The 18,552-nt window shown below is 43.4% G+C and overlaps 1 protein-coding gene across 4 annotated transcripts in view; it reads right to left on the reverse strand.

The window, feature by feature from the left end:
- The window catches only part of GAK (cyclin G associated kinase), a 1,908,861-nt gene that overhangs the window by 1,075,977 nt on the left and 814,332 nt on the right, over positions 1–18,552 (reverse strand). For all 4 annotated transcript variants that reach the window (XM_086961822.1, XM_086961820.1, XM_086961821.1 and 1 more), the window contains exons 12-13: positions 3,311–3,360; positions 3,054–3,202 (exon numbers count right to left, since the gene is read on the reverse strand). In XM_086961822.1, the coding sequence (XP_086817948.1) occupies positions 3,054–3,202; positions 3,311–3,360 (199 nt within the window). The remainder of the gene's footprint in view (positions 1–3,053; positions 3,203–3,310; positions 3,361–18,552) is intronic.

Below are 18,552 nucleotides of genomic sequence, written 5' to 3' on the forward strand. Positions count from 1 at the left end.
GGGAGAAGACATGTTATTCCTAGTAATCCCGGTTAAAGTTAACCAGAGCCTCAGCATCACAAAATGGATGCTGCTGCCACAGACACAAGTCTGACCTCCTGCTGCTGGGAGTCCTTCCAGCGAGGGAGGCTTGGACAATAGGTTTCCTGTCTTGGGAGGTGCTAGCACCACCCCAGACAGGCCATAGTGTATTGGGCAGGAAGGGCTGAATGAAATGAGACACTGCCTGGGGCACACAAGGTGTCCCATGCATAGTCCGTTTGAAACCAGTTGCTGGGGCACTCCAGCCCCAGCTCTGGCACGAAATTGGACAAATGGAAAGGGGTGTAACCACCTCCTTCCCTGGTCCCACCCATAGGAGGGACCTAGCAGATAATCCAGCCCCTCAGATTGGTATATAGGTAGGAGCTGAGTCAAGAGACTTTAGACTCCAATCCGGAAGAAGACACCGCCGACAGCAAGATCCTTCGTGGGACAGTCCATGCCCAGCGCCTGGTCGTCGTCGACACCTCCTGGTCCACGTGGCTGCAGAGATCAGCTTCACTCACATCACCTGATTGCTTCACGACAACGCCTGGTTCCTTCCTGGTCACTGGCTAGTGACCCAGACTCCGTCCCCTCTGCTTTCAGGTACTCTTCATCCTCGATCCGCCCTTGGATCCAACCGGACACTTCTCTCCTGGTCGCCTGCAGCATCTTTTTCCAAGGCTCCATAGGCTCCATAGGATTCATAGGATTCAGTGACGAAACCCAAACACACTTTGACACCTATGCACCCGCTTCCTGTGGGTGAGGTAACGCGAATACTCCGGTGCTCCTGTGGGTATTGACTATCCTAGTGTCCTAGTTTTCAATAGCTTAATCCTAGTCCATCCGGAAGTGTCCTAAAAGAACTAGTTTCCATTTCTTTTGGTCCCATTATAACTATGGTAACTCGTGTGTGTGTTAAGACACTGACCATGCCTCCCGTGGGCCTTCTGCTTCCTATCCTTTGGTAGTACAGCGTAGCACCAGCGTTTCCCTAGGTCCTAGGCCTATTCCTTGTTCGTGACGTGGTTCTTATACCACTATTTTAGTATATGGTTTTACGTGCCCCTAGGGCTCTACTGTATATTGTGCAACTTATTGTATGATAAAGAGTATCTTGTTATTTGCTTGTGCCTCTGACCTCATAAAGAGTTCAGCGAGGTTGTGTTAGTAATAAATACATATATATTGTATATATAACCTGTGTGGTGTCCTTTCATTTGGTATTAAAGGGGTTACATAAGGTAAAGCAGCTGGCTTCACATGCCCTCTACAGTTTAGCCTAAGACTGCTTTGTCCATGATACCACTAGGATCGGAAACATCCTAAACAACGAAGTCTAAATCACGACTTCCCTGAACAACGAAGTTAGAACAACGAGGAATTCCGAACAACGAATTCCTGAACCACGACGTTCTTAAACACGAATCAGAGCTTCCTGTGAAAGTAGAGCCGACACTTGAATCAAAAAATATCATCAATTAAGTGATGCGTGTATTCAGGAGAAGGGGAAATATTGTAGAACAGTGGCAGGGCATAGTACTCGGAGGAAGAGGCAGGGTATTGAACTAAGACATGGACGTAGCAACAGCTGCAGTTCATAAGATCCCTCCTTCATAGTTTTCATGTGTGGCCTAGCCTTCAAGGGTGTATGTTCCTTTAAAGAACTGATTACTGCTCTACATGCCAGGTCGATATGAGGCAGGGTTACATGAATGGATCGTCTTGAATTTATGGCCTCTTGTTCCACGGCATCATTTCCTCCTTCTTGAAAATTTATAAACAGCTGTGTTGACAACTCACAGAATTCTTTCATTCTTTATTCTTTGGTAAACCATGCGTTTTTTATGTCTTTCATGTGTAGTTGCCCTTGTTCACATGTCCCTCACTCAGTGTCTACGTGACAACCTGCTCCTCATTTCATCATTCTTGAAGACCCAGTATTTTTCCATTCGAGACATCTGCTGAGCATTGCTTTTCATTACTGTGGTGAGCTGCTCAGCTGAAGAGAGATAGATTCACATGGTGGTACGCCTTTAAACAACGGTGACTGCTGTGACACAACTGAGGGTTTGTGGCAGCTGAATTGTAGCAGTGCATGCTTGTCTTTTTATGTGAACCCCCCCCAATGAGGAGGCACCCTATTACCTCTCCCTGGTAAATCCACATAGAATGTCGTGAATGGGCCACTCGTACCTTATTGTATATGGCAATCTTTTTGAGACGCCCCTTCAGGTCTATCATTTTTGAGTGCCCGGGCTAGTTGTTTATGTTTTCCCTGGGAAATACAGCCTGGCCCCGAGTGGAGCTGTAGACAATGGACGAAAAAAGTATTGAACTACCCGGCACAATAAAACAAGGGATAGACTTGCGAAACATACCTAGACTAAAATATCGATGAAATGGGTGAACAGCAATTTAAAAAATATTTTTTAGAAGTATTATTATTACAATAGTGCCATCTATTGGCCAGTTACGAGGTGGTTTTTATTTCGTGGTTTAGGAAGTTGTTGTAAAACAAGTAGTGGTTTAGCATTGATCGTTGTTTAGCTTTCGTGGTTCAGGAAGTCGTGGTTTAGGCAGTCGTTATTTAGTCATGCATCCCACTAGTACAGCTGGTCTATAAGGTTGACTTTACAACCATCACCATAAGGGTTGTTTGGACTGATACAGGGTGCCCACTAGAATAGTGAACATCACATATCAGGCCAACTTCTCACAATCCTCTATTACCCAAACTTCCTCTGAGTCCCAGGTGACAACTAGCACACCTCTGGACCATATCGGGTAAGTAAATCTCTACAGTTTCATATCACCCCTTTCCCAACAGCTCACAGCAATGAGATGGTGGAAATGGCACACTATTTAATGCTGCTACGGCTTACCAGTACAAGTGTCTAACCTACAGTTTCTTCCATTATTCACAGTTCATTGGATTGCTAGATAAAACAGTGGTTGCTAAAAATGAAAGTTATGGTGACTAAACAAACCAAAATATAATTGTAAGTGGAAGGTATAATACACACCCTGTTGTGAAATCGAGCAGGCCTATATGACCTTGGAGACAGATTGTACACAGCATAGTGTCCAGGATGTTTTGAGTCAAAAAATAGTCGTACATCTTCAATATTATTCTTGATAGCAGATTCCACACCTTCAGCTGGGAAGGACATCACTGAAAGTAATCATTAAAGTGCATTAGAAACTGTGCAGGTAGAAAACATAAAGGTGCATTGAACATGATGATTTAAGAATTACAAAAATATTTGTTAATGGCTCATACCAGCAATTCTGGAGGTTATATAAGAAATATCCAGATCACCTTTCGCATAGCTGAAAGAAAAAAAAGACATAATACTGGTCTAAGATGCATTGTTTTCTGAGGAGTTCATTTCTGAAAAATTGAAATTTTAAACTAAATATACTAATAGATCGCCTCGTGAAGTGTCAAACATTATACAAAACGATACTTTCTTACGAGGTCTTTAACATTATTTATCAAGCATTGAGGCTGATAAGCTGCTAACATACTTTCACACAAGACAGGTTTAATCCAATTTACTGTTCACAAAGAGCAGAGGCAATTCAGAGTTCTGTTAGGACAGAGCACCACTGCAGTAGTCCCATCACCAAAACCACATCGCATGCCAGGCACATTCACTCACATAGCCTGGACCCTGGGGAAGAGACGGCATCCAGAGACTACAGTAGCAGCGACAAGCCCCAAGTAGACTGTGGCCATTGAGTTTGGCTAGCAGACTAATACGGAAATAGACCTACAGGAATCCCAACTAAATGCAAGGATCTGGATGCCGCCTCTAAGAAGGCTCTGTCTTTATAACAGAGGTCACTCTGATTGGGAACCACCTATTATCTCACAAACGCTACCAGTGTCCCCAATACCAATTAGTAATCTACACACTGCTTAGCAAAATGAAGAGTCACAGAAAGGCAGTGTCTCCTCAACTTCCTCTATATTAGATATGACCGGCTAAGACGGTCCCTTCTCACCAGACTTGCTCTTGCTTTCCTGTCTTGACTGCACAGGTATTTAGACTTTCCACTCACCTTGTTCTAATTCCTGCCTTACTCTCCTTCCTCTAGTAGGAAAGTTCTATTGGTTCTTGTTCCTGCCTACTTTGTACCCCTTTTAAGTTGACTCATTCCACTTCTCATCATGTGAAGCTAACCTAGGGGGGCACACCCTCTGACTGACTCAGCTCCACTGCACTTTTATCAGTTTACATTCATTTTCCAGAGGAAAATATCACTATTACTCTGAAGTTGCTGATGGGGATAGTAATGTACGGCAGCAGTGCATTCTGGAACACGCAGTTCGCTTCCGAACGCCTGGTAGTAGGGCAGCGGCTTGATTATCAAGAACAGACTCCCATTACACTGTGAGGATATCTTAATTATTGCTCTAGTGTAGTTTTGATCCCCTTTCCCCAATTAGTTTCCCTGCCCCTTCAGGAAGAGCCTTTCATGTCCAGCCCTATACAAGAGCCCTACACCAGTGAACAGTGGTCAACTAAAGAGGTAGTGAGGCACTCTTTGGATCCAACCCGGTCTCCAGTCGTCAGAACCTGCAGCTTCTTTGTAAGAATCTTAACTCATGAGAAAGAAGAGTGCAAGGCCTTTAAAGGAAAAACAATTTCTCCATCACAGAATTAATAAACCTAGCAAATGGTAAAACAGTATCCCAATAATACACACCCCTTGTACACTCACTACAAGGTCAATGAAGTAATATAGAGTCAGCTGTCCAGATATTCAGATCCCAAGACGTCTGGGTAAAACTGCATATAGTGAAAAACTTAGTAAAATAAAAATGTATTCTCCCAAATGTAGAGAAAAGTCATAAACCCAACTAAAATGACCCCAGAATAACAATTACATTCCTGTGTACATGAAAACGCAGCAGGCAAGAACCCTTGAGCCAGAAGGTCATTTTTTGATCTTCTGATAAATGGACATCATCAAGGGAGTCACTTATCTCTCTTTGCCAGTAGGCAAACGCATTACAATCCTCATCTCCTGTTTCTACATTGCTATGCCACTGCTAAATCCTCCCCAGTAAATGCAAGTATTAAAATGCATTGAATTCATCCTGACAGATTAAAATCTTACACCAACACAGGAAAATTTAAATTTGTTTCAAAATTTAAATGAGTCAAGAAAAACTTAAATTATGATCTGGATTATGCGGACAACAATGGGCATGTATGTCCTGTTGATAGTCCTACAAACATTAGAGTGAAACGTTGAATGTAGATCTCTGCGCTCTACTGCTTAACAACTGTGAAAGAACAAAGGATAACACAATTAAGACAACCTCTGGTTCATTATTTGAGTGGATTTATCCACACTATTTGTTCTATTCCATATAAATGATAATGAATTGATTAGAAATGGTATTTTTTTTTCCTTGTTCCACCAGCTCTAACCAAATGATTCTGAAGCGCTCTAGAGAATGGGATGTAATATCAAAAGACTTTTAAATATTGCATTGGCTCAGTTTTAATTCAAATAATACACAAGTTGGGTTTTTCAAAGAAGTAATTATTGTTTGAAAACTTTTTTTTGTTTGTTTTATTAGTGCTCAGTTTTCAGTAGAAGTTCAAATCGAGGATTCAAAAAAAGGGCTATCGTAAATAGGGAATTACAATTAACTGATAAGCATTTTTGCAAGACCAATTTGCCTGATTTTCCAATCTTGGGAGACCAACCCCTGACATAATCTGCTGTCTAAAGCCAGCAGTCCTGTGAAGGAAATTGACTTTTATTTAAAAAAAAATGTTTTAAATTGCCTCCCTCCAGCTAAAAGTGTAGACAGAAATTCTACAGGAATGATACCGGAAATCGTTTACCCAATATCTCTATGCAGTACCATTGGAGCAAACTAAGCATGTGCAGCCCATACATCCTGACCTCACTAGTGTACCTGCAGCAAATGCCGACCCATGAAAGGCCTGAAGGGTCTAAATGAAGACTGTCAACACACCTTGTGAGTTATCCTGCTGTGAGGTGTTGATGAACTCAAAACTGCATTTAGTGGCCTCATATTACTTAACTGTGCCCAGAGGAATGCCATTACATAACTCCAGTCTAAATATCTTCACTGTGAACAAAGGTGGGTTCCTAGCTGTGTTTGGGTGGGTAACTAGTGTTTGGAATGACAATAACACAGACTCTCGAGATCAGGTCTACCTTCGCACAGTCACTCCACTGGTGGTATCTTGCTAGCAATGTTCACCTGTCCAGACATATGCAGGTGTAGCTACCACAGATTACATTACAGTTTATTAGGTTGGGCCAGAAAGCTGGAGATATCCGCTTAACATTATGAATGCATTATTATTCACTGGTTTGACTTTGTATTATAAGCATTGCATTTGGTGCATTAGGTTTAGTGAACTCTCAATACTCCTGGGCACATGTTGGATCTTCTGTTGGGTCCCCTGATCTGGTTCTGGTGAGCCCCAGGCCACATTTCCTTTAGGGCCACATTTTCTTTACACTTTGATGTAATGGGGATCACTCTGGGGACCCTCTCCCCTATCCCATCTAAGCCAGAACTCCTGAGTCATGTAATGTTAGCTGCAACTTCTTTCCCCACTAACTAGGATTTTAACCTCCTCAGATTGAATGTCCAGATATCGTTGTAATTTACCCTTTTCAAGCCCATCAAAAATAATTTAAAGCGCTACTGAACCGATTTACTCCCAAAAAGGCTAGGGTACTTGAGTAAACTATTTTAGCAAAGAATCTTTAAAATGGGATGAACATTATATTGGAAAGACATGGAAAAATTCAAATAGCTCCAAAGTTATTAAGAAAGCAAAAATAGATTTTCAAAAGAAACTAAGCAGAACAACCTACAAGGCATAAAACTCCTTTAAATGGTGAGTAAGTATTATTCGCCTGAATATAAAATGAATAAGGAAAGTACTATTAACATAATCACAAACATTAAAAACGACGTCAGCACTTTTAACACAAAAAAAGGCACACAAAGAAACTCAGGGGCATATGCATCATGCTTTTTCCCGTTCGCAAATGGGCTGATTCGGCCTGTTTGCGAATGGAAAAAGGCCTTTATCTATGAATGTAGGTTTTTGGCATTTGCAATTTAGGTAATCGCAATTTTTTACGATTACCTAAATTGCTAAAGCATTTAGGGAATCTCAATTTGTGATTCCCTAATGCTGATGCATGTAGCCTTTCCTAAATGTGAACTGTGCATTTAGGAAACGCTAATTACCATCAACTTCAAGTTGATGGTAATATGTGCATGCTTTGAAAAATGCACAAAAATACATTTTTCAAAGTGCCATGTAGCACACATGCCCTCAGGGCATTTGAGTGCTTTACATGTGCACACTTACTTTTTTTGTGGGGTGTTTCAGGGGGGCCTATGGTCCCCGGGCACCCTTGGATTTGCATTCACTGTTTGTGATTACCAATTTGGTAGCAAATGCAATATTATAGGCCCATTTTTTTTTAATTTTAATTTTGGGTCTCCAAATTTAAACAAGAAACCGGATTCTGACAAGTTGGATCCCCTTAGCAAAGCCCGATACATTGCTCCCACCTCTTTGCCAGTTGGCATTTTCAGCAGCATTCGTGAGTGGGTCAGCTGGAATGCCCAAGCATAATACTGCAAGTCAGGTATTGCCAAGCCCCCCCCTTCTCCCTCTTCCGCCTACGTTTCTTCCAGGCTAACCTAGTTGCTCTGTGCTTCCAGATAAATGAATTTATTTTACTTTGGAATTTAGCTAATTGTTTTGTGTCAAAAGCAAGTGTATTGAATTAAAAAAATGTTATCTTGGGGAGGATGGACATTTTAACCAAGTTAATCCTTCCCAAGATTGTTAAAGGAAGATGCAGCCATGAGTTAAGCTGTTTTTGGCATTGTTTGAAAATGCGATTAAGGTTGACTTCCGGGATTTTTCTAGCTTCTGAGTTATAGTCATACCGAGATTTCTCATATTAGTGACAATATCATGATGTAGGGTCTCCATATTCCAGGCCATTATCTCAGACTTGTTAGCGTTGATTTCATACCCCGATATTGCCCTGAATTCCTCTGCCCGTGTAACGATAATGGAAAAGGCTGTATCAAGGTCAGCTGTAAAAAACAAGATATTGTCCGCATACAGGGCCACCTTCCTCTCCCACTCTCCAAATTTAAACGGAACAATATTAAAATCCTCTCTAAGTGACTGTGCAAATGGCTCTATATAAAGGATAAACAGGAGAGGGGAGAGGGGGCCACCCTGTCGGGTGCCTCTAGTAATCGCAAAAGAGTCAGTCAATATACCATTAACAAGTAGTCTGGGCAAAGGGGCTTTATACAGCAAATCTAGGACATGACGAAAGCCTTCTCCTAAGTTAAATTTATTTAACACCTCCGAAAGATATGGCCAATAGACCCGATCAAAGGCCTTAGTCGCGTCTAGTGTTAAAACCGCCAATGGGAGGGAAAAGACAGAAGCAATATCTATAGCACTTATTAAATCATAGGTAAGATCTGCCAATTGGCGCCCTTGAATGAAGCCCTTTTGATCTTCGTGAATATTACCCACTACTGCCCCCAACCTTTTTGAGAGTATTGAGGCAAATATTTTATAGTCACTGTTTAAAAGTGAGATAGGGCGGTATGAGTCACAATCTGTTGAAGCTTTCCCAGGTTTTAAAATTAAGACAACAGTGGCATCGCTCCAAGAGCGAGGGGGGGGGGGGGGGCAGGGGGGGGGGGGGGGGGGCGCCTGTCACAAGTATGCTATTAAAAAGCTTCACCAACACTGGAACGATAGAATCAGTAAGTGCCCGATATACCTCTCCTGGGAGGCCATCTGGGCCAGACGCCTTTCCGGATTTGGAGAAGTTGACTGCATCTCTAACTTCCTTTTCGGTAATTTCTTTGTCTAAGCCTACCTGTTGTTCGTTAGTGAGGCTCGGTAGACAAATCTTATCAAGCCATCTCTTCCTTTTCTCGGGATCCTCAATGGTGTCATTGGTATAGATTGCTTGAAAGAAATCCCGAAAAGCCATCCCAATATCTGAATTAGATGAACGCGGCAAAGACTCCCCTTCCACCTTAATCTGCTTGATGTGATTTCGTGCCTGGTCAGATTTTATTTTCCATGCAAGTATCTTGCCGGCACACTCCCCAAACTCAAAATTGGAGATTTTGCTCGCTTGCCACCTGCGAGCGATTCTCTCCTGGAGAGTGCTCTCTAATTTATTTTTAAGAGAGGCTAGCTCTTGCAAGTCTGCCTCTGCAGTTATCCCTGGTTGAATATTTGGTTTTGATTGTAGTCTAGCCATATCTTCTTCCAACCTCTTGACAGCATTGTTAAATTCCTTTTTCCTAAAAGAAGCTCTATTGGTAATACAGCCTCTCCAGAAAGCTTTCAGGGTGTCCCATACCACTGATATGTTAGCTGTATCTAAGTTAGTGTCAAGGAACTGGGTGGTCTCGAGAGAGAGATAGTTTTCCTCATCCTCTACTAATAAAATAGTACGGTCAAAAGACCACGACCTAGATTGTTGTTTTTGTGTTAAGGAAAGGCTATAAACTATTGCTGAGTGGTCCGATAAATGAGAAGGGAGGTACTCAATATTTTTAACCAGATCGTTTAGAGAATAACTAAACAGCGCATAGTCAATCCTAGATTTATGATGGTATTTTAGATTAATGAATGAAACCCCCAGTTGGTCGCCTGCGCCTTCTCTCCAGATATCAGAAAGACCAAGCTCCCTCAAGATATTTCGTGAGTGACATGATTTAGAAGGTGCTACCGCTCGTGACTTAGGGTATTTATCTAGACTTGGATCTAAGACGATATTAAAATCACCCATCCATATAATAGGGTCAAGTAAGTCGAGCAAATGGTTACGTATAATATCAAGACTAGAGGGGTCATCCTGATTGGGCCCATAGTAAACCACCAAAGTAAGAGGTATATCCCCTAACAATATTTTTAGTATGAGCCATATGCCACTTGAGTCCTCCCTACACTCCAATACCTGTGCTCTGGCTAGTTTTTTTTTTAATAAAACCATCACCCCCCTGATGTTAGCTGGCTGGTCTGTACATACAAAAGTTTCAACCCACTTCTGTTTTCTTAGTAGGTCTATAGTTTCTGGCTTTAATAGATGTGATTCCTGGATGGCAATGACCTGCGCTGACGAATCTCTTAAGTATTGCAAGATTTTATCTCGTCTGTTCCTCGTGCGCATGCCATTGACATTCCAGGAGAGAAACTGCATCGATACCATAATAAATCATTCAACTCACCCATCCAAGCCAGGAAAAAAGAATGTAACATCAGAGAGCTCTGAATTGTATCTTTCTGGAAGATTAAGCAGATAAAATAATAGTGGAGTATCAACAAATGACGAAATTTTGCTTTATTTATACCTATACCACACCCCCCCCTCCCATTGGGAAACCCAACCCCGAAATCCATGGCCTGATAGATGGCCAATTTCGTCCCACCAGCTACTCTCCCACCCCATCCACCAAAAATTTGCTAATGAAGATTATGTGAGATTATCTAGTGCTGAAAAAAAGAAACTAACAGCAGTGCCAATACTGAGAAAAAAAAGAAAAAACGGTACTCCCATCCAGCCCATCACCCTGTTTCTCAGGAGGAAACCTTACTCAATTAAATGTTACCCCTATTCTCATTTTTTTTGTTGGTCCCATTTTAAGGGTAGAAATTTTGTTTTGTTTTTATTCTGTTATATTTTTTCCCCCCGTTTTTCCCTTCTTCCCTTCTTCCCTTTCCTCTTCTCCCGATCATTTCTCATGAAAAAAAAAGGGGGGGGGGTGAAGGACGCTGATCCCTTAATGCTCAAGATAGAGATCATTCCTTCTCCCGAGAGGCGCAAGTCAGGGTTTCCAATAACTTGTCAGCCTCAAACGGGGTTCTGATTATATACATCTTGTTGTTAAACATAATATTGAGAAAGACTGGACATCTCATCTGGACAGTAGCCCCTACTGACCTGAACTTATCCATTCGCTGGCCAAGTTCCCATTGCCACTCAAGAGTTACTCTAGATAAATCAGAACGGACCTCGAATGAAAAATCAGGCCCCTTCAGCGATTTGGCCTTAAGCGCTAGATTCAAGATTTTTTCCTTTACTGAATAGGTAAGTAACATTTATGAGGATCTTCCTCGGTTTAGGTCTACTTCGGTTCGGACGAAATGGATCTCTGTGGATCCTCTGGATATCTTGCTCTAGGAACCCCACAGACTCGTCTAGATTTAACGAGTCCTTGAGCAATGTCACAATACAAGTCTTTAGATCACTACCCTCCTTACCCTCTGGAAATTTTAAGAGGCGTAGATTGTTCCTACGCGAGTTATTCTCAAGAGCTTCAACTCTCTCACGTAGAACGTCTCCGTACCTGGTCTACGGAACCCTCCAGGTTTTCCGTTCTTAAATTCAGTAGGTCCACCTTCTTCTCCAGGGCGTCATATGCCGCTGGAATCTCAGTCTGATTTTCCTCAGAAACTGCAAAGCCCTGTTTTATATCACTTTTCAGCGAAAGAAACAGTGCCTCTATCGAGCTAGTGCCTAGCCCTCCCCCTTCTTTCTCGCTCTTCTCGTCATCCACCAAAGAGACGGCAGTCACTGAAGGAGATTCCTCAAGTAGGTCAGTTAAGTTTAAGAGTTCAGGGGCTGTTGTCTTGGTTACCGGAGCCGAAGTTGGCACCGACAGTTGTGGCATAGGGGGCGTGAGAGATTCAAAGATTTCAGGAGCAGTGGATATCACCAAAAAAGAAACAGTAGAAGTAGCAGAGTTAGCCATCTTAGAAGAGCTAGAGGAAGAACAAAAAAGATCTTCACTAGGAACAGATGAACTACCCCACTGAGAGGATGTTCCTTGGTTTGTGACGTTCAAAATCTGCGGTTGAACTTTTGAAAAAAGAACGTAGAGAGGGGGTGACCTTTATAGGAGCTGCCTGTAAAAGTGTCTTAATATTGCCCTTAGCCCCTTTGACACTCCTCCCTTTTACTTGATAGTTCTGAAAGGCTGAATCATGCCCCCGTGAGGCTCTTCTTGGTTCTTTTCCCCTCTTTTCTGTTTAGGTTTTAGAGCCGGAGTATCTTTAGAACTGTCTTTGTAAGTATCTAAAATGCTATTGTCCCCACCAGAGTTAGAAACGGGACTCCCCAGCTGCTTATGTACAGGAATATCGCATTTTCCCTTCTTTTTTCTCCCTCTTCTAGAGACAATAGTTTTACATAAGGGCTCAGGGATTGCTGTGACAGGTTTTGGGGAACACCCGAGAATAGAAGAAGAATCCAATGCCTGAGGGCAGGAACAACTGTCCGTACTGAGAACCGGCTTGCCCCCACTCCAACCTTCAATGGCGTGTTCCGCGGCAGGGAGAGGAGAAACTCCCCCGAGACCGGCAGCACCCTCCCGCAGGAGGAAGGCCCATATGCCGCTTGTTCTGCCTCTGCCAAAGCCGCTCCGGAGGAGACCGCGAGCCGCCGCTTTGCGACCGCGTCTCAGCTCCAGGGCGGGTGATTCCCACCGCACCGGGAGCAGAGGGGCAGAGAAGGCTAAGAGAACACCATCCGGTCCAGGACACATCCAGAAGAGGCCGCGGTATGAATACCGCGAATGTGGTGAGAATCCAACAACTGCTACTCATCTAGGTCCATGAATCCGTTACGTTGTGGTGGCAGGTAGGGTGAACGCAGAGCTGGGACGTGCGCTCCGCTCAGCTAGCGGGCGCCATGTTTCCCCCAACTTAAATTGAAGACTCTACAGTCAGCAGCCAGAAGCTGGTCGGATATCAGAAGGAGAGCCGGGCTGGGCTATTTCTCAAAAAGGGCACCATAATGGGATTCCCCTGGCAGTCCTGGCTGTCTCCGAGACACTCTGAGTATTCCGCTGAGAGAATCTGGGCTTTTGACGTGGGGAGACTTGTTAAATGGGCCAGTCTTGCTTTCTTGGGAAGATCTTCGTGAGGTAGTGGGTCCCGGCTTATCTAAGTTTAAATATCTTCATTTGAATAGTTGGTTCCACTCACAGGTTAAAAGCAAAGTTCCTCTTGGGAAAGATAGCAATTTAGAAGATCAACTGGTAGTAAAACCTAGAGGGAGAAAAGAGATTTCATTATAGTATTGCGCCATAGCAGAAGAAGTAGATGGCAAATTTACATTGGCTGATGAATTATGGGGAGCACAGCTGAATAAACAGTGTGACCTGCTGGGGAGGGATTCATTTAATACTCTCTATAGAAGAGTCAAACCTGCTTGGTTCAGGCGTAATCATATATTTACAGCCCATAGAGCATACCTCTGCCCCCTTAAACTCTCGAAATTCGAGCCCGGGAAAGTCTGTAACAAATGCGGCTTCCCAGAAGCATCTGACACACATATGTTTAAAGACTGCCCCTTCTTATCTGAGTTTTGGGATAAAGTAAGAACATCTACGGAATCCATCTTGGGAATCCCTTTGACTATCAGCTTACAGCTTATTATCTTCAGCCTGGATGATAGTATTGTTGGCCCAGCAAAATCTTTGCTTTTCTACGCAATGCTTCTGGCAAGGAGGCAAATATGCAAGTATTGGATAGAACCAGCAGCACCGACCCATTCAGAATGGCTTTCTTCACTGTATGAAGTCTCCAAGGTTGACTTGGCCAGATCCTGTAATAAGAACAAATTGGCATTTTGGGACCTGTTGAGAAATTGGAAGTAGGAGTCAGGTTTTTTTTTTCCCCTAGTCCTATGATTATGCCTGTAATGCTCCTTGGACTTCCTTAAAGGGTCTCCCAGCTATACTGCCCGACAGGTTTTGCGACAACCTAGATGGAGTATAAATCTTTTTCCCATGCGCCTCCCCTGAGTAATTGAGTGTCTTTGGTTGTGGGCAGCAAACAACGAGAACACCAGGACACGAAAAAGAAAGATGGAGGTTACTTTTCTTTTTGTTGTGGGGATAAGGCAAACGAGGAAAAAAATATATATTATAGGCCCATAGGATTAATGGAGTCACATTACCTAACAGCGATTCGCAATTTACTAATCACTAATAGGTAATGTTAAAGAAACGCAATTTGTTTTGCGATTCCTACATGCATAGCATTTTGCGATTCCAAATAGCGCTGTTTGGGCATTGCAAAATGCAGGCTTGCCGCATGTGCCCCTCAGTTTCACCACTGCACAGAATAGTGAGTGAGACATGAACATGTTCGATCCAGAGAAGGATTTGTAAAAGAAGGTATTTAGATCTTTCCTGGAGACAGGACAAGCAGAGCTTTTTTTCTAGAATAAAGGATCGCCACATTTCAGGGCCATCCCGTTGTATAGGACTGAGCTGTAGTGCTCTGTTTTAGCTCATAAGTCTTACATGTTATATATATAACATTTAAAACATGGACTAACAAGGAGGGAGGGAGCACAGAGCCTCTCATCCAAGCACAGTTCACCCCATCGCATTCTGCTAAATGTAGTAGGCTGTAGTTGTGCCTTAGACATGTGGAACAAGTTAATTACCTTCAGTAACGATATATCTGTAAGAGACATATATTAGTTACAGATTCCTTACCTTAGAATTACCCTTGAGCTTCAGCCTGGATCCGGAGAATTTTTATCAACATTACCCCTGCACGTCAGTAGGTGGCATCGGTCAACTCCGCATTTGGTCGTCGGCGTCGTAACCGCTGGGATGATGTCGCAGTATCTACTTAGACGCTGTTGCTGCGCAATGACGTCAGATCTTTACACGCCAAGACACTGACATCTAGTACACAAAACTAGGGCCCTGAAAGGGAGTCCCTTACTCTAGAAGTCAGTTCGCAGAACGGTGAGGATGGATGGGGCAGTAAGGAATCTAGAACTAATATATGTCTCTTACAGATAAATTGTTACCTAGGGTAAGTTTTTATTTTTTATTTTATTTTTGAAGTTTTCTATAGCGCTGTCAAGACCCAGAGGTATCAGAGCGCTTCACAGTAGGAGCATAGTATATAATCAACAGAAACATGACAAGTGAGCGATGTACAATAAACTTATTGCATAGTATAGAACGACATAATTGTCCTATGGAGCTTCTTGGTTTCAAGGATCTTAGGGATCATGTAGCTCTATGCTTGCTGTCTGTCCCGTGTTGTCCACATCCAAGGGAACGGGTAAGGAATAAAGATTTGAGTTGACTTTTGAATTCCAAAAAGGAGGGTATGGGTCTGATGTGCGGAGGGATGGAATTACAAATTGTGGGGGTGTTTCCAGTGAAAGAGCAGTCCGTTGTTCTTTTCCTTCTAGTTTTAGGTGGGATGAGTAGGAGGGAGTTAGAGCTTCTCAAATTTCTGGCCTGACCTGCCTGTTTGAGTTTTTTTGCCAGGTATTCGGGTTTGCCTGTAGGGAGGGCTTTGTGGGTTAGGCAGGCTGTTCTGAAGTTACTTTGCATTTCTACTGGATGCCATTTGAGATCTTTATGTGCAGGGGAGGTATGAATCGATTTGTTGATGCCGGTGATCATTCTGGCTGCCGCATGTAATGTTGTTTTGATCGGTGCCAGATGCGATTTAGGAATTCCTGATAGGACTGGGTTCCCATAGTCCAAACTTGACAGTACCAGAGATTGTGTGGTCAATTTGAGATCCTTTGTTGGAATATAGGGTTTGATTTTGTTAAGAAGTCTCAGGTTAAGGAATGCACTTTTGGCCGAGTTCTTAATGTGTTTCATCATGTTCAGTTTTGGGTCTAAGGTGATGCCTAGAGATTTGGCAGAGTTTGCTAGAGTAAGATTCCCTTTGAGGGCATCAATAGCCTTTAACCATTCAGCGATTTGTTGGTTATCCTCCTTATTCAAGATGAGGAGTGTCTCGGTTTTGTCTGGATTTAGTTTCAAGTGATTGTTTGTCAGCCATTCTTGCACATCTTTCAAGACGTTGTTTAATCTTTGGATGACTTTGAGCGAGGTAGTTTCCAGATAGATCTGTGTATCGTCCGCGTAGAGGTGGAAGTGGATGTTGGCTTTTCTGAGTAGTTTAGATAGCGGTTCCATGTAGATGTTAAAGAGTTGTGGAGAGAGCACCAAACCTTGGGGGACGCCCTTGTTGACTTGCTGCGTTTCGGAGGTGAAGTAATTGATTTTGATTTTTTGTGTGCGATTGTGTATAAAGGAGGAAAACCACTTGAGAACTACCTTGCCGAGACCAGCTCTTTCTTGAAGAGCCCCGATGAGGAGTTTGTGGTCCACCGTATTGAATGCTGCCGAGAGGTCAAGGAGAATGAGGAGGCAGCATTTGTCAGAGTCTAGTGATCCATGGATGTCATCCATGATGTCCAGAATGGCAGTTTCTGTGCTGCAGCCTTTTCTAAAACCAGACTGGTGGGGGACCAATAGGTTGATGTTATCCAGGTGCTGTGTTAATTGATGAAGTACGCAACGTTAGAGTGTTTTTGAGAGCAAGGGGAGGTTTGATACAGGTCTGAAATTGTTCAAATCAGTCGCATCTAGACCGGGTTTTTTCAGCAGGGGGGTGACTTGCCTCATTTTAAGGCAGTCGGGAACCACTCCATTTTTTAAAGAGCGGATTATGATTTTGCCCCAAAGCGGTGCAAAAGCGGGTTTCATTTTTTTGATTAGCAGGGGAGGAATGGGGTCTGAGATATGCGCTGATGGTTTGGTGGTGGAGATCTAACGAGATTATCTCCGTTTCTTGCACGGAGCGAAAGCTCAGCCAGGGGGTGGGGCGAAGAGCCAGGAGAGAGAGCATGGAGTACAGCAGTGATACTCTTTCTGGGGCTTGAGTTGTTGAGGGCTAATGATAGTTCGATTTTTGTGATCTTGTTGTTGAAGAAGTGGGCGAAGTTGTCGCAGAGTTCTTTGGACGCCTGTACGGATGAGGCCACTGGCTTGGAGGTTTGTTGTCTCACGATGCTATAAAGCTCCTTCGGTCTATTTTTGGCACTATCCAGTTACTCGCAAAAGAAGCTGGATTTTTTGTTTTTCATGTGGTTGTTGTACTTCCTACAGGCTGATTTCAGTTGATCGCGAAGGATGGCGGTTGGGTTGTTTCTCCATTTTCTTTCTTTGGCCCTTAAAATTCTCCTTTCTGAGTTGAGGTCAGAGTTGAACCATGTTCTGGATGGAATAGTTCTGCTCCTCTTGAGCTTTAGTGAAGCTATTTTGTCAAGTAAGGACACTAGCTCGGAATTGTACCGATCAGTGAGGTCACTGGTGGATAGGTGGTCTTTGTTGTCCGGGAGGAGTGAGCTTATCTGATCTTCTAGGATATCCAGGGGCGCTTGAGAAAGGTTTCTCCTCTATTTGGGAGGATCTTGAGGGGGTTGGTGGAAGAGAGTGGGGTGATTTATATGAAATAGTATCATGTGGTGATCAGACCAGTTGATGGGAAGTATGTGGTTGATCGTGATTGAGTTATTTTGTGCAATGATGGCATCCAGTGTGGCTCCTTTGTAGTGTGTCTCCTCTGCACAATATTGTGTAAGATTGTTATCACATAGGAGACTGGTTAGCGATTGGATTAGAGGATTGTTTGTCTCATTCCACCATATATTCAGATCACTGAGAATTAAATTATTGGAGTCACCGAGTGCTCCTTGCGCTATCAGGTCAGAAAATTGTTCTCCAAATGCGGCGTTTCCACCTGGGGGGTGATAGAGCAGGTGACACAGTAGGGAGACGCTATCTACGTCTTGATGATGGAGGAGAGACATTCGAATGAATCATAATCGAAAGATGTGGTTTCCGAGATAACCAGACTTTCTTTGTGGATAATAGCAACCCCTCCTCCTCGCTGATCTATCCTGTCTTTGTTGATCAGGGAGAAGCCAGGTGGTACCAACATGTCTAGGCAAGGGGGAGATATCTTGTTTAGCCAGGTCTCCGTGAGGAATGCAATGTCATGTGAAAGGATAACCTCGGCTAGTTCCGTTGCGTGAAGTGAGGCCGATCTGCAGTTGATCAGTAAGCAGTTGGTGAAAAGCGCTTGATTGCTGGCGGTTCTTTCTTTGGTCGCTCTAGGTATGGCGGTGAGGACAGGCATTTCTCAGGGGTTTTGTGCAGGGAGGATCTTTCCGGAGGCCTGTGATTTCTTGGATTTTGGATTTACGAGAGTCCAAGGAGGGAGAATCGTATGAGGCGGCTAGTATGGATGTTTCGTTGTCTGACATGGGAGCTTCTGTTCTAATGGCCCTTTTCAAATTGTTCATTTGAAAGAGACTATTATCTATAGATTCCTTACCTTAGAATAGATATCCCAGCAATACCAACCTCGGAGGTGGGTCTGCAAACTAAGTTCACACCAGAAATTCCTGGAGAACTTAACAGCCAAAGAAGCGGTCTCTCCGGACTTGACTATCCAGGCAGTAATGTTTAGTGAACGTGTGCAGAAATGCCCATTTGGCTCCCTGGCAGATATCACTGATGGGGACTCCACGTCCCAAAGCAGTAGTGGCTGCCGTCGTCTTGGTAGAATGGCCGTGCAGTCCTACCGGAGGCTCCTTTTCCGCAAA

This window comes from Lissotriton vulgaris, chromosome 3_1 (assembly GCF_964263255.1).
Source record: "Lissotriton vulgaris chromosome 3_1, aLisVul1.2, whole genome shotgun sequence".
NCBI classification, from domain to species: domain Eukaryota; kingdom Metazoa; phylum Chordata; class Amphibia; order Caudata; family Salamandridae; genus Lissotriton; species Lissotriton vulgaris.